Source organism: Lytechinus pictus, chromosome 10 (assembly GCF_037042905.1).
Source record: "Lytechinus pictus isolate F3 Inbred chromosome 10, Lp3.0, whole genome shotgun sequence".
NCBI lineage: Eukaryota > Metazoa > Echinodermata > Echinoidea > Temnopleuroida > Toxopneustidae > Lytechinus > Lytechinus pictus.
In genome coordinates, this window is record NC_087254.1 from 4,790,875 (window position 1) to 4,814,043 (window position 23,169).

Here is a 23,169-nt window from a genome sequence, read left to right on the forward strand (position 1 = left end):
GTCCCACTTAGTCTATCCCACTCGATCTGTAATGAAAATCATACCGTAATTTTTTTTTTTTTTTTCTGACTTATGATTTTCATTACAGATCGAGCATGCGATCTTAAACACATAGGAGTAATGCCGAAAATTTGTTTTCAAATTATAATTTCCTCCTATTAAAAGCCTCATTATTTACTAGGTCTATTCCATTTAGTCTAATTCTACTTGGTTTAACTTCACTTTGTATAACCCAGTTGGTCTAATCCTGTTTTGTATAATCCCACTTGGTCTAATCCCACTCGGTCCAATCCCTCTTGGTACTATGCCACTCGGTCTAATCCTGCTTGTTCTAACCCAAACTTTGTATAACCCACTTGTTCTAATTGCAGTTGGTCTAATTCTACTTGGTGTAGTCCCACTCTGTATAACCTACTTGGTCCACTTCCACTTGGTCTAACCCTGCTTGGCCATGTCACATATGTATACTTTGATGTTAATTAATGTACTGATCGTGTAACATCAACTGAAATTGATCTTTCGGAGTCAAAGAAGTAAAAATTCCTCATTTGGTAGTCTTGGTAGTGTCCAACTTAATCAAAATGCTTTCAAGGTGATATTGACTAAAGATGGCCATTTCATGTGATATACAATTTTTTTCAGAAATTTTGTTGAGTGTACTTTTTTCTATGCTCATGGTCTAACGTTTGTCAGAATAGGAAAACCTTAATGCTTTTAGCGGTTATTTGAATTGTGGTTCAAATGTTTTGACACCGCCCTACTTGTAGGTATTGAAAATCTTTGAAAAGAAAGTTCTCATTTCTCATTATGTGTGATTTTGATTATATCTGTTTCTTCTCTCTCTTTTTAAACAGACTTCCCAAGTATCTTCTTTCTGTGTTGGGTGACAATATGCCTCATGCTAGGCAAACTTGCTACATTCAGGTAAGTCTATTTTCATCAGTTATGTACTAGTTAGATCTGTGGTAATTTTACTTTGTGCCATGTTGATGTCAAAGATTATTAATTATTTACTGAAAATGTAAGTGAGATGATTAAAAGAGAAAGGAGTTGTGTTTTACTGAGACCGACATATATCTGAAGTTTATTTCTTATGCACAGAAAACACCTCATTATTACCACTCTCCATTATTCTGTTTGTATAAATGTGTTTGTTCATTTTACACTTTGATTTTTTTCATTCAAACTTTCCAAATTAAACTGGGTTAGCTGGATAATGTCCTCTCTTAAAGTAACACTTTTTAGAGTAAGAGTTTTAAAGAAATGACGTGGGATTCATAAATCTTAAACGACCGGTACATAGGTCTTCAGGTGAGATAATATGAGAAAATACATGAACTCAGAGATTGTAATTTGAATTCACACTGTGACTGTATATCATCATATAATGATCTCAAATTACATGTACCAGAGGGTCTTCTTTATGTTGCAAACAAACATTTAAGATTGAAAGCTCTCCCTCAACCTCTTTTGTACATAATAAAATTATAACAAACGAAAGGTTGCAAGTACAGGAATATGTTCAGGACAATATGCTTTAAAATGCCTATTGTTATATTTAGCAATTTTTCTCACTTTTATTTTTGTTTTTTATTGATTTAAATGAGTTCGCCCAGATGATTAAACTAAAAAGCTTCCCTACCCCGCCCCTTCCACGTTGTTCTCTATCAATCCTTGTTCTTTCTTGTACCTTCCCTTATAGGAGTGGTACATTAGAAACCTTCTTGAAATCAGTCGGTACCTACCAGAGCTGTGTCAGGGTATCATGGAGATCATCATACACAGATTGCTGGAACTAGATGTGAGTAGGATGGGGGGTCGGGTGTCCGGACACTATAATTTTGAAGCCTTCTTTTTTGTCTTTGGATTACACTAAAAATATGAATTCAATAGTTGTAATAGTCTATTTTGTTCTTTATAATATTTCCTAACATTTTGTACTAAAAATTGATGAAACTTCGCTTGTAAATTTTTCCAAATGACTTTTCAAAATCGATCGTCCGGACACACAACCTGTCCGGACACACAACTGGGTATACACAAAAGTGCCACTTGGTGACATCCACTTGGTCTTCTGTCATTTTGTCCTCCTCCTACATGGTCTAATTCCACATCGTCTTATCCTACAAAGTGCGTACAGCCACCGTAGATCATCCTCATCATTTTTAAAGAAAAAGCTAGATTTTGAATAAAATATTCACAATTGTTTTAGAGAATGCATAGCTATGAAACAAATTTCTTGTGGGAATTGATATCATGCAGGTTTTAATATCACAAGGTTCATGTAGGGAGCATCACAATTTCTTGCTCGGCACTCGAAAGCTCGTGAACTTGTAAGCTAGTGAACACTTTTTGCGAGAGTGATCACGAATTTCCTAGAAAGCTAGTGAACACTTTTTGCGAGAGTGATCACGAATTTCCTTGTTGACCATAGTAGATTGCGAGACAAATGAATACCCTCTAGCAATTATTTATTATTTAGTTTGCTCCGGACTAAATATATAAACAGACAATTCTCTATGTTCTTATGAGAGCAAATATGCTTTTTTCTTTGAATAAACAAAATGAGGTTTTAATTTTTGTACATTTTTGTGTATGATTTGTTTTGTAGGTGAGTCTACCAAAAGATGAGGTCTGGGAAACTGAAGATACGGAAGGAACGGACACCCCTCAGTTTCCTATGGTGAGAACTTTAGTTTTATTATTTCCTACGTGAATGAATTCCTGTATAGTGATTGGTTCAGATAGTGTAACCAAACTTATTCAAGCTGTGATGTGAATGATGTTGAAAGAAGAATGCCCATGGATACATTGGACAGGCAGGTATTTCTTTCAGGCAACTTGTGTGATATGTTGGCACAACCACTAATGGAATCCCACTGAGCAATGGCTGAAACAGTTTGGCATAGAATGGGGTTAGGGACCCACAAGGACATCATTTTAGAACAGCTTCAAGGGGCTCTGCTCCCTTGAACCGCTGCCAGGGCGTTGCCCATCAACCCTCAAACGTGTTCAGACTTTTTAGGGAGACCTAGTGGCATCCCTGCGGTAGTGTTGATAGTGTTTTGATGGTGGTTGTAGTGCTGGTGGTTATGGTGATGGTAATGAAGGTGGTTGTGGTGTGGGTGATGGTGACAGTGATGGTGGTATTGGTGGCGAATGGTGGTGGTAGTGTTGCCATGGTCATGGTGCAGAGCTTCCAAGTCTCCCGGATCCTGCGGGAGAATACTGGATTTCGATCGAATCTCCCGTTCTCCCGACCCCATGCTAAAATCTCCCGGATAATCGTGATTTTTAGCTGTTAAATTGTAAAAATTCATACAAACGGCTATTTTACAAGTCTAGCATGTTCAACTCCCTTTACACCCACGTGGAACCTCCGAATCACATTTTCATTTTATCCAGTAACTTTTACCAGTTTTTGTATAATCGTACATTGATTTCCAATGTTAATGAAGATAATTCTACAAAACGACTGGTGAATTAGTCTAACAAGCCATTTTATTTCCGGGTTCTGCAATGTGTTGCATGGAAACACTTCAGCGGCACTCCATGCACATGCCCCCCGATGCGCCCCGGCGCGGCCCTGCCTGGTCTCCGGTCGGCTACGCCGCGCCAGGAGGCTACGAGAAGGGAAGTCCATGAGCATTGCGGGGCATTTTTCGTAAGCTTTTGTGCGCTTAATTCGAGCTGAAACTGTGGATCAATCATGGGATTAACAAGTGGATTACTTTCAGGAATAATTGTATTGACAATCCTGAAGAACAGAAGCAAAGTGGATATTTTTTTGCCTACTAAAGTTTCACTTGGGTTGATCGGATTCAAACATTTTCTCTTTCGTGAGTGAGCTAGCTTAAGCTTGGCGCTGGTTGGCTGAGCTGTGCAGTGCGAAGCACGCCCCGTCCCGATTCGTCAGTGACCATGGAGATCATGGAGATGGAGTCATGCAAGACCAAGACGACAAAATGTTTTTCGAAGTTTAAAGAATTTTCAAGCGGAATGGGACTGTGTGACAATTTTCACAGGAATCACTCAGACAGAGACTTTAATTACAGGCCACATAGACTAGAGTCTATAAAGTCTTTACAGGGCCAGGCAAGCTCATGTACCATGTTTACCACTAAAGTTACTGAAGCCCCTTCCCCTCTGGACAATTAAAGGTATTTTCATGTTCAATGCATTCTTTTATGAATTATTGAAAATATAAAATGTTGTTTCTTAATGTGTTTTGCTATCCAACTCCCATCCATGGGACAGCGTTCCGCCGCGCCGCTCCCTCACAAAACCATAGTACATGTACCTCCGCGAAATCTACTGGATTCTATCTTCCCAATGTTGGCAGCTCTGCATGGTGATGGTGGTTGTGGTGGTGATGATGATGGTGGTAGTGATGATGATTTTGATGGTATTCATGGTGGTGGTTGTGGTGATGGTAGTGATGACACTACTGATGAATGAGATGGTGCTGATGATGTTGATGATGATGATGATGATGATGATGATGATCAAGATGATGATGATGATGATGATGATGATCAAGATGATGATAATGATCAGATGATGATGATGACTGTAATTGCTGTAGTTTTGGTGGTAGGATGACTACTTTCTGTGTTAACTACCAATTATTCACAACATACGTTTTTCTTCTGTTTCATTAGGATGGACTAGATGATGAGAAAGTAGAATCGAGCAAGGATGACGAGGAGGATAAACAGAAATTGTCTGAGAAAGCAATCAAAATTGATACTTTGATGGGCGTCCTCATGGTCTATCTCAAAGCATCATGCTTCAAAAATGGTCAGTACACTGATTTTATTTTTTTACTTGCATTCATTTTATGATATACATGTACACGAACTCATTTATACTTGAATTTATTTATGCATGCATTCATTGGTATTTGACAGTAGCCCAAATATCGTCAGTGTGCCAAAAGCGGAAAATAAAGCAAACAGTTTCCAAATTTGAATACCATAGGATGCTATGTCAGGAATGCTGAGGTAACATTTTCATTTGAAAGTGTTAATGCTCATCCTAATGAAAATGGGAGAGTCATCCGAGAAAGTTGAACAAGAGCTAACTGCGAATTTGTTTTTTGTGGTTCAGGTGAATTTCTGTTTGAAGATACCAAAGTGTTGCATCGCTACCTGCTTCAGGTCTTTGAGAGGGTGATCCTGCCCACCCATGCGTCCAGTCATGTGCAGTTTCTTTTCTTCTACTTCTGCAGTTTCAGACAGGTAGGTGGACATTCTAGAGTGTGTACAGGTATATGTGTGTGTAATTAAGTTGGTACCAACATGTATTAATCAGACATGATTTTTTTATATCTGGGACCATCCTACATACATGTATAACATCACCATCCAAAGACATGACCAGATCACTGATTGACTTGGTAAATTGCATAGCAGTTATTTTTGGCTAAGCAACATGCTTATAAATTTGTATTTAGATCACTTCTAAGTTTTTCACTTTAGCAAGCCAAATGTAAGCAAAATGCTTACCAGTGACCATTGTGAAGTCATTAAGTATAAAGCAAATAATGCACACTGTATGTATACGTCCTATGATGTATGCCTACCAATTGAGTCTTTTTTAGAATGCTCCCCAGGGAGTGGAGAAAAGCACGCATTGTCTGTGGGCAAACCAGGATCCAATGACCGGGGAAATAATGTATCTGTAAAATATTTAGAGATGCCATTCTGATGTATTAAGTGCTCTATTTAAGTGAGATATTATTATTTTATCTTATAGGGTTTAGTAGACAGCTTCATAGATGCTTTGTGGAGAAAGTTCATTAACCCCAACACCCCAGCGGTGGTGAGGCAGACAACAGCATCATACGTGGCTTCCTTCGTCGCAAGGGCTAACTACCTTCCCCAAAGGTAAAAATCTTTAATTTAACAACTCTGACTTTTAACTTGGTTAATAGGTGTAAATTGTGTAAATATATGAAGCATGTTGTATGAAAATTCAGGCATTGTTGGATAAACGAATGCCGGGGGAGTGTTTTATGAAGAATATATCAAGAATCAGACCTTCATTTTTGAGGAGCGCGATCGCGCCGGCGCTCCTACCGCGCTCCTTAAAAAAAATAAGGAGAGCAAAAAATCACGCTCCTAAAAAAAAAATGAAAAAAAAAAAAATTGCTAAAATTTCACATTTCACATCTATAAATCCATCAAATGGCCTTCTTTTTTTCCATAATTCCTTGAAATTACTTTGATTTAGTTGAAAACTATCAGAAAAATGAAGAATATTCATCTCTTTTCCGACTCTGATTTTAATTTAAACTCGGTCAATATTGCAGTCTTATGTAGTCCCATATGTAGATTTTCATGGCAACACCATGGAAGTCTACATGTGGGACTACAATATTTACCGAGGTAAGTTCAAATCAGAGTCAGGAAAGAGGTGAATATTCTTCATTGACTGAAGAATGTATAAATATGGTATCACTTTAGTTGTATTGTCTCATACATGGCTTCCAGACAAGGAGAGCCCATAATCAAGGCGGAGGCGGCTGCTATTGCCTTTTACGAGTCTGATGCTGTTTCACAAAACATAAGCGATATGTCTGACGCGGAAGCCCTCAAACGGTGGCTGCGACGGATCCACCACCTATACACTCGCATCTTGCTAAGATGTTATCTTTTCACTGACCGATGTCCGTTTTTCCAACAAAAATCCTGCACCAATTCTAGGTTGATAAAGGGAAAAACAACTAAAGCAAGACAGGAGTGTGTAGACGGTGGATGCTTCGTGGTCACTGTTCATTGTCTTCCACATCAGACGAATCATCTTTTGGAGTGAGCCACGTTCAAAGCTTTGAAATTATCAAGTTAATTGATTTTTCACAAGCATCGTGGGTAACAAGTTCGCAGCAACTCCCTCAGAGTTTGTTATCTTCTTCAATATTATCTTTACGTGATGGCTGGGTGTCTTCTCTTTTGTTTAATAGCACTGTGACTGCCTGTCTTGACCTCATGGTCAGCTGGATACACTGTTACATCGACAACCAAGAGGGCGCTTCACGATTCAGCCAAGAAATCAAGGTTCACGGTCCTTTCTACTCACTCTGTCAGGTAACGCATTTTTCTGATCGAATGGCCGGGGCCCGTAACACAAAGCTTAGCAATGATCGTAGAACATTTTTCTACGATTGATTCCATTGACTACAATGTACAATCAATCGTAAAAATCAAGTGTACGATCTATCGCTAACCTTTGTGTTACGGGACCCAGGACTTACAAAAGAGATTAAAACCGGGAGGGTATGGACTATGTAGATCTTATGCGTAATTCTGCTTGATTTAGCACTGCTTGCAAAAAGCGTGTATTTATTATTGGACCTTTTCCAGTGTGTGTTATACAGGACGTCCTGGGGAAAAAAGGAATCAGAATTCCCATGTCTTTTTTTCTTCAAATGCAAATGAATTATGATATTTCATTACATCTCCATAAAATTCAGTTATTCTGCGATTTACCTGATATAAGACAAAGACTTCAAGTATTAATGAGCAAGGCAAGTTAAATTTAATTTCAAAGTTGGGTTGCACAGAAAAACTTGATTGGTTCAATGATATGATGACCATGCTTATTCGACCATTGACTCATTAGCATTTTTTTTTTTAATTCTTTGTTTCTAAGTTTCTGTCACTGGTCTCTAAACTGGGAGTGGATTCAGATTCATATGTGAGCTTCTGCTCAAATCGCTTCAGATATCCCTCATTATTTGTTTGTAATCTGCAATGCGTGAACGATTTGCTAAGATTTTGGTTTCAAATTAAAGAAGAGATTGCACTCTTACCATAAATGTCAAATTCATAGTAAAAACATACTTAAAGGACAAGTCCACCCCAACAAAAAATTGATTTGAATAAAAAGAGAAAAATCCAACAAGCACAGCACTGAAAATTTCATCAAAATCGGATGTAAAATAAGAAAGTTATTACATTTTAAATTTTCGCTTAATTTCACAAAACAGTTATATGCACATCCTGTTTGGTATGCAAATGAGGAGAGTGATGACGTCATCCACTCACTATTTCTTTTTTATTTTATTATATGAAATATTCTAATTATCTTCTCATTGTCGAGTGATACAGTGATTAATTCCTCCCTGAACATGTGGAATTAGCATTGTTTAATACTATATGATTCAGTAAAGTTGGTCTCTATATGGTCAAATCTGTAAAAAATGAAATATTGTATAATTCAAACAATAAAACAAAAGAAATAGTGAGTGATGGACATCATCGACTGACTCATTTGCATGTCACTGAGTTGTGAATATCACTGTTTTGTGAAAAATAAGAGAAACTTTAAAATGCCATAACTTTCTTATTTTACATCCGATTTTGATGAAATTTTCAGTGTTATGCTACTTTGATTTTTCTCTATTCAAATCAACATTTTGCTGGAGTGGACTTGACCTTTAATAATTGTGAAATCTATCTTTTAAAATTGGTTTCCTTTTTTTTGTTGGACACACTGTATGTATTCTGCATAGTCCATAGTTTTGTACCCCCTTCTTGTTTAAATCTTTTTATGTGACTTGCGCAAATGATTTCTTTGAAATATTATAATGATTATCATATAACGTATGGTATATCCAATGTGCTGGTATTTGGTGAGCAGTTGCATAACCCCACAACTCTTACTTTGTGTACGGCACAGATAGCAATAAGCAAAGACGTGACTTTCTATTTCTTTTGTTTATGAAGAAATAGTCTCATTATTTGCAGACATTGGGTAATAAACAAATAAGTTATTTTCTGTATAGTTTCTCGAAATATATCATTTTGTGGTAATTCAAGAACTGTTTGAATAACTGACTTCAAAGCTGGTTTATGTATGTAAGCATATTGGAAAGTCAATGATCTCTACTTTTGGTGAATGGTTTGCTCATGTTATAATTCAATCTCTTGATTTAGCAATGTTGGATTAATTTGACGGTTTTCACAATATCAGAATAAAGCATGCAATATTATTGTTCAGATCTTGAAATGGCAGAGGCATAGTTTTGGATATCTGCAGTTGAGAATCTGTCTATTATTATAAAGTGTTGTACCTGTACTTGATATATTTTCACCCTCATATATATTTCTATAAATGTAATAAGTAATTGAAATAATATATAAATTGAGAGCCAAAATTTGATTAATTTGACGGTTTTCACAATATCAGAATAAAGCATGCAATATTATTGTTCTGATCTTGAAATGGCAGAGGCATAAATTTTGACTGTTTGCAGTTGAGAATCTGTCTACTTAATTCTTGTTCTACCTGTACTTGATATATTTTCACCCTCATATATATTTCTATAAATCTAATAAGTAATTAGCATAAAATATAAATTGAAAGCCAAAATATTTTGTCCTCGGCCAATACGACCCTGACCTTGACCTCATCCTCGTCTGATGACATAGGGGCTATTCCACGGTTACTCACGTTACATTTGGAGACACCTTGACTCATACTTGGAGCTGTAACTCCATTATTATTGATAGGAACTAAACATCTCTTTATCACAACATAGTATGCAGTCGGGAAATTTCATTATGCTCCTGGCAAATCTTTGAAATGTGTCGGTTACTCATGTTACATGATTTGGACATGCATAAAATGAAAAATGGACATAAGTGAAAAGTGTCCTCATGCAAGGCTTTTATGAAAGTTGATTATATCCATTTCAAAGAAGTATATTAGGGAGACAAATTTGTATATAAATAATTAAAAAAATAAAGAACACATGGTTTTTACTAGGGGTGCAGATAAAGTGGTTACTCACGTTACGGTTCAGATGGGCTATATGTACAAAGACACATTGAGCTCATGTCCACCAACCTATGGAATTGCCCATAGGCGTAAATTTGTGATGTCATTCTATTCAAGTGGGGGGGGGGGGGGGGATGAAACAATAAATCATTGTCCCTGAACAATGGATTCTCTGCTCAGAGTTAGGCCAGTGGCTAAATGAATATGATTTTGTCAAGATTCTCATTTCATAGGCTAACATGATCATTCTGTAAAAATTGGATGTTTATTTATTATCATCATTATGGAATTTTTCAAAATGTATTACAATCTTACTCCAGTAATTAAATCCCATCATGTTGATTTTTGCATTACAGGCTGTTCTCTATATCTTTGTTTATCGTCACAAGCAACTGTTAGAGAATAACAAAGGTCTGCACTATGTCATGAGCCTCAACTTAGAACGGGTTGTCACCTGTCGTCTGAACCCTCTCAAGGTTTGCCTGCCCTCTGTTGTCAACATTTTTGCAACTCTTGCACGGTAAGTTTTTACTCCAGGGAATGTTCCAGAAAGTATTTGACAAAAATATTTAAGTGTAACTTAAAGTTGCACTTAAATTCCCAGTTGTGTTCAGTGTAAAAAGGCATTTAAAAAACACCCCTTCAAGATCTTTACATTCCTCCTTTTCCAGTTCTCTCACAACCCCTAAAATTTCCAAAACCTTAGGCAAAGGTCATTTGTCCACTCATCCTCTAAGTAATGGGACATTCTGAAGACATTAAACATTAAAAAGTGTTAACCATCTGAAATTCCCCCATAAGACCCTTAAAACATTTCTGTTCAATCTTCTCTATTAATTTCCTTTAACCCTTATCCAGCCGGAGGGGGGGGGGGTTGAATCAACCCCCCCCCCTCTACATTTTCCGCAACCATTCCTCTGCGCGAAATGTAAATTGAGTTTTCTCACCTTATTGATAAAGATATTTTACTTTCATCAGCTGAAATTTATTGATTTAAGCATAATTATGCTTTAAAAAGGTTCTGCTATAAATTTGGCAAAAAAACAAAGAAAAGATAGAAAAACAAAGAAATACATAAATATGTAAAATAAAATATGATGATTTCGGAAAAATTAACCATACGGCCATGTAGATTACATCCCACACTATTATCATGCCAACTTTCAAGACGTTCGCGTGATCTGCAGCCGAGATCTCAGGGGGGGGGTTGATTCAACCCCCTCTCCCTGGTCATAGAACACTCTAAAAAGCCCTGTCTGGTTAGGGCTAAAATTTCTTGAAAATCGCCTTGAGCAATCTACAGAGTTGATTTGGCACGATGCCAGTCCAAATTATTGTTGTTGCTTTTATTATCATCATCATCATCATCATTGTTATCACTGCATAATTACAATGTACATTGTCTTTATACTTTATTTTCTTTCAGTAAATTCCAAGTTGCCTTTTGTTACACCGTGATGGAGCATAATGCCCGCTCCAAGCTGCCTATCTTCAAGCTGAACACGTTTGGTTCCGGGGCCATGGCCGCACCTGGAAACCCTCTCGATTCCTTCTTTCCTTTTGATCCATACGTTCTCCCAGAGTAAGTAAAGCTTGACCTCTCCTCCTTAAGTCATGATAATAATATAGGGTATTTGTATATTACATCACACATGTCCACCTTGTCAGGTGCTCAAGGAGCTCCTCTATTACCCCGGCTAATCTAGTCTACCAATTCCTGTGCTCTCAATAAAATGTCGCTTGCTTGTTGCCTGTTTTTGATTTTGGAACAATTTACTAATAATTGATTTGAATAACGCGGTTACTTCCAATAATGTAAGAAAAGGTAAATACTTGAAGTTTGTAATTCAACTGTTTACTTCAATATTCCCAACGAGTCGACGGTTGTGGTGAAAGTGGAGAAAATCATCAGGAACACAACGTAGTTCCTCATTACCATTTACTCATCATCGTTGACGGCAAAGTCCGTCGAAGACCCAATTACATTGGAGTTCGGTAGTACGGTCAGGCACAGAGCCGGTTTCCTATCTCTTTACACGGAAATTAGTCTCTTAGCCAAGCTAAGACCAAAACTTACGGATATCTTGGTAATTCCGGTCCTTGTTGCTGAATCATGGCGTGTGTGGCAGTCATGTGAAGGGTTTTAGGATTTGCCAGCCTGTAAAATGCTAGTGTTGAATATCTTTAAAGCCCTCTTCACACCTGTCTCAACATTTAAGACACATCAGCAACATATCTCACGCATGAGGAGGTGTACATAACCTACCTCGACCAAGGTTAAAATATGATCTGAGGAAGTCCTTCCTGTAGGTACCCTATGGCATTTACCTCACCTGGGTTGAGTGAAGCACATTGTGGATCAATTTCTTGCTGGAGTAAATTATGCCATGATGTACCCACAATTTCCTGTTTCAAAGTCCGGAGACTAATCCACTGGGCAACAATCCTCCACAATGTGTAGCTCTCCTCAGGTCTTTTTTTCCCTACATTTTGAGCTGTATGGTTACCTCTGTCTGGGATATGTTGTCGAAATGAAGCCCTGAAAATCATTATTTAGTGCTTCAAGATGTGAAAATATATGAAAGTGACTAGACACACTATCCAAATATTATGTCATATACCTCATGTGTAGCTGATCAAAGTTCAGGATTTTCTTTTTTGACAAGACTTCTGAAAATTTAATCAATGACTGTAAATTTTTCAAAATCTTTCTTTTTCTTTGATTCAGAGAGAGTGATACAGTCTTCAGACTAAATGCGAGTGCGAACGCCATTTTCATTCTTTATTTTCTTTAATTGGGCAGTGCCATAAAATAATAAACCTTTATTTTGTATATCTTGCCCTCTTTTTTTCAATTCTTACTTCACTTCATAAATTCCTTAATCCGTGATAATTCAAGAGCATTAGACCTTGTCATATGAAGTACAAGCCAAGATGAGTCATTTCAGGAATTTCCCACATAGGGGGGTGGGGGATGGAGCTTGCAGAGGGTAGGGTCGCATGTTCAGGTAAATGCTTTATGGTTTTGCTCTATTGTTTATTTCTTGCAAATCATAAATTGAGTTGAATTATGTCTGTGATTCAATGTATGTTGAAAGTATGAATCTATTTGTTCCTACAATTCGTGCATTTAATATTCATTTTGCGCAAATTATGCCATTTGGTGATATCACTCCTCTGTGGTAATCCTGAGGAATTGGTCGACATCAGTTTAATCAGTAGCTTGCATTCACCTTGCCTCTTTTCTATTCCGTAAACTTTGGTGATTAAGCACTACAGTTTTCCTGGGATTTTTACTGTTCTATTGATTCATTATTATTCTTCCTTGCACTCGGGATCCATCGTTCAGTTAAATATTTCTTTGATTTTTCAGTTCTCTCACGCAGTGTGTGCTTTTATTTGATTAGAATTTGTCCACCCACAAGGAAAATAGTCCTCTCACTGGATAATAAATGTTGGTGGTTCTTGCTCTTGCACTGAAATGCTGGAATTATAACTGCGCTCTGGTTCAGAATGGTTCAGTTTTTTTTTTCATTGGAATCTCCTCCCTTATACACTCTGCCATTTTCAGGGGCCTTGCTTGCATTTGCTGTGAGAATAAAGATAAAGATGTAGAAAAGGCTCCGGTGTTAGAATAATTTATGCTTGGCTTCATGCAAAACTTTCCTAATGATAGTTATTGTTGCAGGAGCATATGCCACACAACATCATCAAGTATTCAATTGTATGATATTTCTCTTTGTCACATGCAGTAATGTTCCATTTTACTAAATTTATGCCTCATTTCTCTTTAATTTTTCTTCATCAGATCTGGTGTTGAAATTGAAAAACTGTACAGGCACTGGGAAGGATGCAAACCTGACTTTTCAGGCATTGATCAAACTGTAAGTATAATTCAAATTCTTTTTTAAGAGGAAAATATTGGAGAAGGTTTGATCCCTCTGAGAATAAGAGAGTTATGAATATTTAACGTTTTTAATGTATGACGTCATATGCGAGCAGCTCTCCCAGATATCATCATGATATAATTCAATAAATTCCTTTTTTATATGATTCATGATGAGTTTTTGTGGAAGGCCATCAAGAAGAGTGAAGATCCTCTTTGTTAAAACCTGATCTGCTCTGTCAGGTCAGGTAGTACACTTCAAAGTTTCATTTTGAGACTTGGGTTTCCTAATGGAACTGCCAGCATCTTTATGTCTGTGGTATAGCTTTACTAGGTTAATGGATATTTTACCAATTCACATCAATATTGAATTACATTTTAACTCTTTTTAAGTATTTGAAAAAAAATGTTATTAAGAAGCAAAAGAGGAGATTGTAAACATACCCTATCCATAACATCGAGGCCACATCTTCTCATACAGCAGCTGCAATTTGAATTGAACATTTAGATTTACAGCTGTTCATTATTAATTATTACTTTTGGTGATATTGAATGTATGGGTGTATTCGTGGGAGGGGGAGGGAGGTCTGGGCACTGTCATTTCAAGGTGTAAACCATGCTTGCCAATGGATTTTCGAAAAGGACCCAGAATCTTGCTTCGATCGCAGAATACCATGAACAAGTAGTTTTTCATACTTTCCCCACCCTGAATAATGTATGAAATATTCATAATCTATGTAAATGATACCTTTCTATGTGTATGAAAAATGTACCTTTTTTCAGATTTTTTTTCAATTTTGATACCGTTTTTACTATACAGTGCGTCCCAGAAAAAACGAAACCGAGTTTAAGCGAGGATTTATCATAACTTAATCACAAATACAATAGACAAATGACCTACCAATGTAAAGCTTAGAATCTCCTCTTTCATCTGAAATTACTTAGATTTTTCCTCATTCATACATGAGTGAGCAAAAACAATTTGAAGAAGGTATACCAAAAAGTAACTTGGCGGGTTGTATCTGGGTTTCATAAAGAAAACCACATTTATAAAAAGTTCAACATCTGCTCTTTGATTTAATACCTCAATTACAGAAAATAGTCAAGAAATAAAAAAGTTCTGGTTATTTGAAATAAGGCTTAAATTTCAATAATTTTGTAAAATGAAGAAGTTTTACAGGCTATCGTTCAGACTCACTCGACACTCTGTTTTGTTGACGATCAGCCATGCTTTAAGGCTTTTGTCAACCTTGCGATAGCTTCTGTAGGAAACCGGTGAAAACACGTTGTTTCATGAAATTATGGAAATAAAAGCATTGTTTTGAAGGAACAACGTTTTTACTTCTTGACCATTTTCTGTGATTAAGGTATCAAACAAAAGAGCAGATATTAAACTTTTTAGGCATGTGATTTTTCTTTTTGAAATTCAGAATAATCTTTAGTAATTTCAGGTGAAAGAGGAGATTCTTAGCTTTACAATGGTAGGTCTTTTGTCTGTTGTATTTGTGATTATTACATTAAGTTAAGTTACATCCGATTTTGATGAAAATTTGTCAGTGTTTATGCTTGTTAGATTTCTCTACTTTTATTCAAAACAACTTTTTTGGGGGTGGAGTTGTCCTTTAAGAAAACATTGTGATACTGCTATCTATTTAATGTATACAATGTAAATCCTCAAGAGAGTGTCCAGACCAGAATTTAGAAGTTAAGGAGCTTTTTGTAATGATTTACAGCCAAATTCTGATTACATGCATTAGTTACATGTAATTAGCATACAATTATTCATTAATTAAAAAATGGTTTTGTCACTATTTCATGTATTTTCACAGCTTTTTATCAGATTTTTAGAATAGATTTGCTCTTTTATCCAACATTGAAATAAATGGAAATGGATTATTGGCATCAAAACATGCACATGTTTTCAAAATACAATCTGGTAACATGCACCTGGGTTTCGACCCAAATAATGCCATCAAGAAGAGTGAAGACTCAGAACTTGAGATCCAGTTTATTAAAACCTGATCTGCTTGTCGGGTAAGGTAGAATACTTAAAATTTCCTTTTGAGACTTGTGTTTCATAAATTGAACTGCCAGCATCTTTGCGTCTATGGTATTACTTTACAAGGTCAATGGATATTCTACCAATTCACTTCATATTACATGTAGGGATGTTACTCAAATGTCTGATTCTTATACTTTTAAATTTATTGTTTTAGTTCTGTTACAATAATAATCAAGGTCAAATATTCATGACTATACTGCTAGTAATTATAATGGACAGACATTCAACTTATTTTGATTGTTTGTGAAACAATAATATCCAAGCGTATATAAAAGCATTATTTAAAACTCTTACTCCTTAAGTAGTATTCAAATGTTACCCCAATTAGGTATCTTTGACCACACTTCACTGATCACCTTTGTTCTAACAAAGTGGTGCAAAATAGCTGGTGGTGACATCTTTCATTTTTGTCTCGCCTGAATAAAGTTCAGCAGAGACCTACATGTAGTAATCACTTTTCCTGTTGGTCTGTTACAAAATATTTAATTTTTTGTTCAACTCGCCCTTATTTCATTATTTCTCCAACAATTATGTTCACACTTGGAACATATGATCCTTGAGAAATACCACATGTGTACCCATGAGGACAATAGGGTCAAAGGTCATCTAGAGGTCGAAAGGTCAAATGATATGAGGTCATGTCCATCCTTTTTTGAAGTGTTTGTTCAACTTGCTTCCATTTCTTTATTTCTGCATCAGTTGTGTTTACACTTGATACAAATGACCCTTGGGTAATACCACATGTGTGTTCTCGAGGACGATACGCGCAAAGGTCATCTAGGGGCCAAAAGATCATATTGCACATTTTATTGAATTTGATCCCTAAATCAGATGAGACTCCTGGTTTGCGAACCACTTTGTATCACAGAAAGGGAGAGTTTAATCAAGCAAAGAGTCAGTAATTTCCACTGCCTAATTTGCTCTGAGCCAATCAGGTGCAAGGATTTCAGTAGCTTATAACAATAGTCAGTGACAATCACTGACCATTTGTATCATAAAATGCTCCCCCGGGGAGCGTTTCATCAATATTTTCATCCGACAAGTTGTCAGATCTGACATCTTTCCATGGTTTTGATTGGCTGAGAGGCACTGTTCCTATGGTAACTGTCGGATAAAATGGGACTTGTCGGATAAAACGTCCGACAAGTACTTTCATGAAACGCCCCCCTGATTGTTGCATCTGTCTGCAAGCAGTTGATCAGACAATACAAGTAAATGGTCCGGGCTGAAAATATTTATATCTAAATAAATAGAGTAAAATTCACGAAGCAAAATGCTGAAAATTTCATCAAAATCGGATAACAAATAACGAAGTTCTTGAATTTAAAGAATATCAATATTTTGTGAAAATAGTTATATGCACATCATCATGAATATTCATTAGGTGGGCTGATGATGTCATATCCCCACTTTCCTTTTTCCAATGTTATTACATGAAATCATAATTGTTTTATTTTTTTATACATGTTTAAATGATGTGTCTCCATTATGAAATAATTTGCACAATTAAAAACTAATGCACTTAATCAGTTGTCAATCCAATTATTTAAGTTCTTGGTAAATTTTTTTTGAATAAACCTAATTTCATATAATTAAATACAAATGAACAAGTGGGGATATTACATCATCAGCCCACCTAATGAATATTCATGAAGACATGCCTAAAATTGTTTTACAAGAATAATGCAAATCTTTAAAATTCACTCACTTCATTATTTGTCATCCGATTTTGATGAAATTTTCGGCATTTTGCTCTGTGAATCTGACTCTACTTATTGAGATATAAATATCTCCAGCCTGGACCATCCCTTTAATGTTGATTCTGTGGATACATTCAAGATGAAAATATCCAATATTGATCAGTATTTTCTTTTCTGAATTATTCTTTATAAGTGAAGTTTGCATCAATCATGAATTTGTATTTATGTGATAGTGAACGGTGTCGGTGACATCAGTCATCACTCTATCGATTCTTCTAGCATGAAGTGCATCAACTTCTTGTGAATTCATTTAACAGTTTTGTAATTTTCACATGAATTTTTTGTGCTGGTATTTGGTGAGCTGTTGCGAACCTCACAACTATCACTTTGTGTACGGCACAGATAGCAACCTGCACATATCTACTTAATCTTTCTTTTCCTCGTAGAGAAATGATTGTGATATTGCATACACTTGGTTATATTCTCAATCTGGAATAAATGTTATTAAGATTTTTTTGTCCCTCTTGTATGTTTTGATAATTATTTTTACGAATTGCGATTGTCAACATAATTTTGTCTTATAACATTGATTTTGTCTCGCTTGCATAGCAGAGTGAGATTATAGGCGTCGCTTTTCCGATGGCGTCAACATTGAAATCTTAACCAAAGGTTAAGTTTTTGAAACATCATCATAATAAAGTATATGGAACGAGTTCATAAAACTTGGAAATAAGGGTAATCAAGTATTACTGAACATCCTGGGTGAGTTTCAGGTCACATGATTAGGTCAAAGGTCATTTAGGGTCAATGAACTTTGGCCATGTTGGGGGTATTTGTTGAATTTTCATCATAACTTTGACAGTTTATGGATGTAGTTCATGAAATGTGGACAGAGGGGTAATCAAGTATCTCTGGTCATCTTGCACTAGTCTTAGGTCACATGATCAAGGTCATATATCATTTAGGGTCAATGAAAAAAGAATTTTATTATCATATGAATGAAGTTTTTGTGAATAATTATATAGTCATTTTAAAAGTCAGCACCACTCACCTGCATAATGCAGGTGAGACTGCCAGAGGCAATCCACTTTTTTTTTCTTAAAGACATCACAAGTTATTTTATTTAAATTGAGGAATAATGTATATGGTTATATACCTTTGTAATTTTTTTGTATTTTCAAGATTTGATAAGTTTTTTTTTAGTCAAGAGATATTTTTTGAATCATTTTCCCTTCTTCTTCCTCTCCCTTCTCTATCTCTCTCCTCTCTCTCACCTTCTTTCCATCTAACTCTCTCCTTTACTCCCCCTCCTCTCTCTCTCTCTCTCTGTCACTCTCTTTCTCTCCTTATCCCCCCTTTTTTTTCTATCTTTCTCTCTTCTCACTTTATTTCTTCTGCTCCATGCAGGCAGATGATTCTGAAGACGAGGATGAGTTCATGCAGTATGAATCGATTGACAAAGATATACCCCTTGGTCTTACTCCTACCAGCGTAGCGTGCATCTCACCTGGGTTTAGAACGCCCTCTTCGTTAGGAAGATGAAACCACAGATTTACTCTTACCGGTAGAACGTGCATCTCACCAGGGTTTAGAATGCCCTTTTCATGCTGAAGATGAATCTAAAGATGTACCCCTTGGTTTTGCTCCTACTGGTATCGCCTGCATCTCACTAGAGGGTTTAGAACGCCCTCTTCGTTAGGAAGATGAAACCAAAGATTTACTCCTACTGGTAGAGCGTGCATCTCACCAGGGTTTAGAACGCCCTCTTCATGCTGAAGATGAATCTAAAGATGTACCCCTTGGTTTTACTCCTACTGGTATCGCCTGCATCTCACTAGGGCTTAGAATGCCCTTTTTCGTTCAGAAGATGAAACCAAAGATTTACTCCTACCGGTAGAGCATGCATCTCATCAAGGTTCGGAATGCCCTCTTCATATACGCTTTGGTTGCACTCTTATCGGAATATCCTGCATCTCACCAAAGTTTAGAATGCCCTCTTCATGCAGAAGATGATTTTAGTGGGATGTTTTCCCCCTAAAAAGTCTTTGGGAAACCCTCTATTGCTTTGGTCACTTCCCTCATGCATTGCTGAAGTATTTGAACTTCAGATTTTCAATTGGAAGATTATATCAGAAGAACATTACATATTTAAAAATTGCCTTGAAATGTTTCTTGAATGTTGGCCCGAGTCACATCAGATTTTTTTTTTTGTATTCTGATGGTGTCTTACCGGCCAAGAACCAGTATTAGTAGGTGGATGTGTAAAATTTGAACACAAAAAATGTTTTAAATGTCTGTTCTGAACATTCAAGATTTTTATTCTATATTATGTGAATGGTATTGAACAAAATTGATTTCCCAGGGTTCCCAGCCCATCAGGGAAATCATGAAAAATTATTTTACTTTTTTCTAGTCAGGGAAAAAAATCAGGAAATTTGATAGAAAATACCTCAAATCAGGGGAAAATGTCTCAAATGAGGGTAAAGTCAGGGAATTTTGTTGATCCCAAAAGTTGAAAGCACGGCAGTCAGTCAGACTCTGTTATATTTTGTTGCATATCAAAACAACATCAATTGAACGACTGGTTATGGTGGTACTAATTAGTTTTACATTATTGTTTTTATACTGAAAATACATCTAATTCACTGTAACAACTTAGAAAGCATGCAAAACTGGGAATGGGTTGAAATAATTATCAGGGAATTCTTAAACTTCACCAGGGATAAATCAGGGAATTTTGTTTTCTTGAAAAGCTGGGAACCCTGTTTCCGAACCATATTTTATTAAAGGAGTATGAATGTATAGTTAGCATTCAGATCATTAAGGGGCCATTCAACAGAGAGCAAGACCGCTGAAAGACCTTTCAAAGACCATGAATTTTGGTCGATCTTACAGAGGTCTCTCAATGAACCTACAATGGTCTTTGAGGTCTTACACGAGTCCTGACCAATCTTTCAGCGGTCTTCATGGTCTTCATGGGCTCCAAAACTTTTTGAAACGGTTCAAAACAGTCTTACAACGGTCTTACAAGAAAATTTTCTTTCAGTGGTCTTTCAGCGGTCTTTCAGCAGTCTTTCGATGAACTTTCAAAGGTCTTCATAGTCTTTCAATGATCTTTCGGCAGTCTCTCAAGATTTTTGCGGAGATCACTGTAAGACTCATGAGAGATCATTGAAAGACCAGGCAAAGTCCATGGAAAGAATTCTGAAAGATCACTTGTTGCATAAAAGATCTCTGAAAGACCATTGAAAGATCTATATAGGACTAGTCTAAGACCAGTAAGACAAGAAATATCCATCAGTCTTTCAGAGTTCTTTGAGGGGTCTTTCTGAGCCATTCCACAGAGATGACAAATTTCAGTGATCTTGAAGACCGCTGTAAGACCTTGCCAATTTTAAGTCTTTCAGAGGTCTTTCAACGTTCTGTGGAATGGGGGCCTTAAGAGGTTTCAACTATACCATGGTACAAAACCATGGACTAAGCAGACTCATGTATATAATTACGCTTATTTCATCGCTTACACTAAGAAAGGTCCAATTACAAAAGCTTGCTTTTTGGCAGTGGGTACAGTATTGAAGCATGATAATACATGAGATCTGCATAAACCATGGTTTGGTACCAGATGGTTAGGATATAATTAGATCATCCTCATCTAGCAACAATACATACGACTATGTCAACGATTCAAAAATCAATAATGTAGTATATTGAATCCTTGTTGAGCCTTTTTTTTGTTGCTGTTTCATCTCATTTCGAAGGAACATATGTTTACTATGTGCAATATTTTTTCATGATGACACTTGATGAGTGTGATATCAAAACAAAAGAATTATGTTTGAAATGATACTTACACTTTGTGTACTGTTCTCTCCATTGTGGGTATATTTGTTTATGAATAAGATGCATATATTTTAGTCAAAATGAGAATATTGTTGTACAGACAAAAAAAACTATTACTTTACAGGTGTATAAAATGCTGTATGTCAGTCATGAACAAATGCGTGCAGATTTTCTTAAAATTGATCAAAAGGCCCTTTTGATTGTTGCATGATAAGATATTTCGAAACAATAGAGGAACTAATCCTTGGATCTTGAAAAACTGATGTATATTTAGCCTTCACAGACCAAAAGAAATTGTTTAATTATTTTTTTCCCAAATTCTGCCAATCTTGATACAAGCATAGTCTTTGGGTTTGTTGCAAGAAAATATTTGCAATCAATTGCAAATATTTTCTTGCTAATTTGCAATAGATAGATCAATTTTAACTATGGCATATGATAAGCTCCTTGTTACAAGATACAGAGCAGCAATACTTCAAGACCTAGTATAGACTTGCAATTAGTCAAAAGCTTCTTGCATTGCATCATATGAAATTATCAATACATTGTTGGGTTCATTATATATTATGTTTGTCTATTTTTAGTTTTTTATCTGTTCAATTATGGACATATCCAAATTCTTAGTCACAATCTGAATTGTTATACATTTTATACCATTCAAGTTAGATTGGAATTCCTATGAATTTGTTTTAATTGTAATCTGATGTTTTTATAGTCATTTATCAGCAGAATTAATTAGCTCAATCACAAGTCATTTGACCTAATTACAAACATGGCAGGGATAGTCTGGAAGCATTATTTCCATTTGATGTACTTTATGATGCTGAAAATCTATGATGCACATCGCAAATACTTCATACCTTCTGTGAAGAAAAAAAATATTTTATATCTTCAGAACAGTATACTGCTCTTCACTTTTATTTAATATTCAACTTTAATTGGATGAAACATTTAACATTGGTGACAAATATTTGATTCAGACATTTGCTGCATTGTCATAGTCCTGTATCAGCAATTTATTGATATTGCAATGTCATAAGATGTGTACATTGCCACATTATGGAGATAATAAAATGGAATGGAGGTAATAAAACTGGACAAAAATAGACTAAGATTTTCCTGTTTCCTCAATCTGATTTTATGAGACTTTAGTCCCTTAGCCCCTCAAGCCATTCATAATCACTTATGTGGTTATATTATTGATCATCATTACTGACAGATAATTACTTGGCTTGTAAACTGTCGTAACTTCTGAAGGTTTCCATGGTGAAGAAGAAGAGTGTATTGTTGTAATAAAGCAACATATGCCCACGAAAGAATACATGGTGCACGGTGAAACCACTACACACTTGTCTAGCATCCTTTGGCAAGGCGTTAATCCACACTTTGCCACTCTCGACCCAGGTGCTAAATGGGTACCCGGTAGGATGCGAAAGTTATTGTATGTTTGATTTTGCCAGCGCCATAATGAGGCTGCGATGAATGCTCCCCAGGGAGTGGAAATTGTACACTTTTCGTGCGTCATTGAAATGAATCCAATGACCGGGGTAATAATATGCTGTAACGCGCTTTGAGCCATTCTGGGAAAAGCGCTTTATAAAAATTGGCTATTATTATTATTATTGTAACTGTTAGCTGTCTGGTCTCTCTGAGGAACCATATACAGTTGAGGCCAAAAGTTTACATACACCCATGGAATTCGATGAAATTTGTTCGCTTGCCAAACATCGTAAAACTTATTATATCTTCAGAAATATAAATACCATGACAAATTTGGTATCAAATGAAAGAGCGTATTAAGCTCTTTCACATGATTGGGAATTTTGGGATGACGTTGGATGAAAGTATATTTCAGGTGGAATTTTCTTTGAAGAAAAAAAAGTTATATTCATGCCAAA

At 36.1% G+C, this 23,169-nt stretch overlaps 1 protein-coding gene across 1 annotated transcript in view; it reads left to right on the forward strand.

Annotated features, from left to right (window-relative positions):
• LOC129268988 (RNA polymerase I-specific transcription initiation factor RRN3-like) overlaps nucleotides 1-22,387 on the forward strand; it is a 35,918-nt gene extending 13,531 nt beyond the window's left edge. The window contains exons 7-17 of the mRNA XM_064105161.1: nucleotides 855-924; nucleotides 1,703-1,801; nucleotides 2,612-2,683; nucleotides 4,662-4,800; nucleotides 5,110-5,240; nucleotides 5,758-5,888; nucleotides 6,965-7,088; nucleotides 10,140-10,303; nucleotides 11,210-11,365; nucleotides 13,592-13,667; nucleotides 18,839-22,387. Of these exons, the coding sequence (XP_063961231.1) occupies nucleotides 855-924; nucleotides 1,703-1,801; nucleotides 2,612-2,683; nucleotides 4,662-4,800; nucleotides 5,110-5,240; nucleotides 5,758-5,888; nucleotides 6,965-7,088; nucleotides 10,140-10,303; nucleotides 11,210-11,365; nucleotides 13,592-13,667; nucleotides 18,839-18,973 (1,297 nt within the window). The 3' untranslated portion in view covers nucleotides 18,974-22,387. The remainder of the gene's footprint in view (nucleotides 1-854; nucleotides 925-1,702; nucleotides 1,802-2,611; nucleotides 2,684-4,661; nucleotides 4,801-5,109; nucleotides 5,241-5,757; nucleotides 5,889-6,964; nucleotides 7,089-10,139; nucleotides 10,304-11,209; nucleotides 11,366-13,591; nucleotides 13,668-18,838) is intronic.
• Nucleotides 22,388-23,169: the final 782 nt, after the last annotated feature.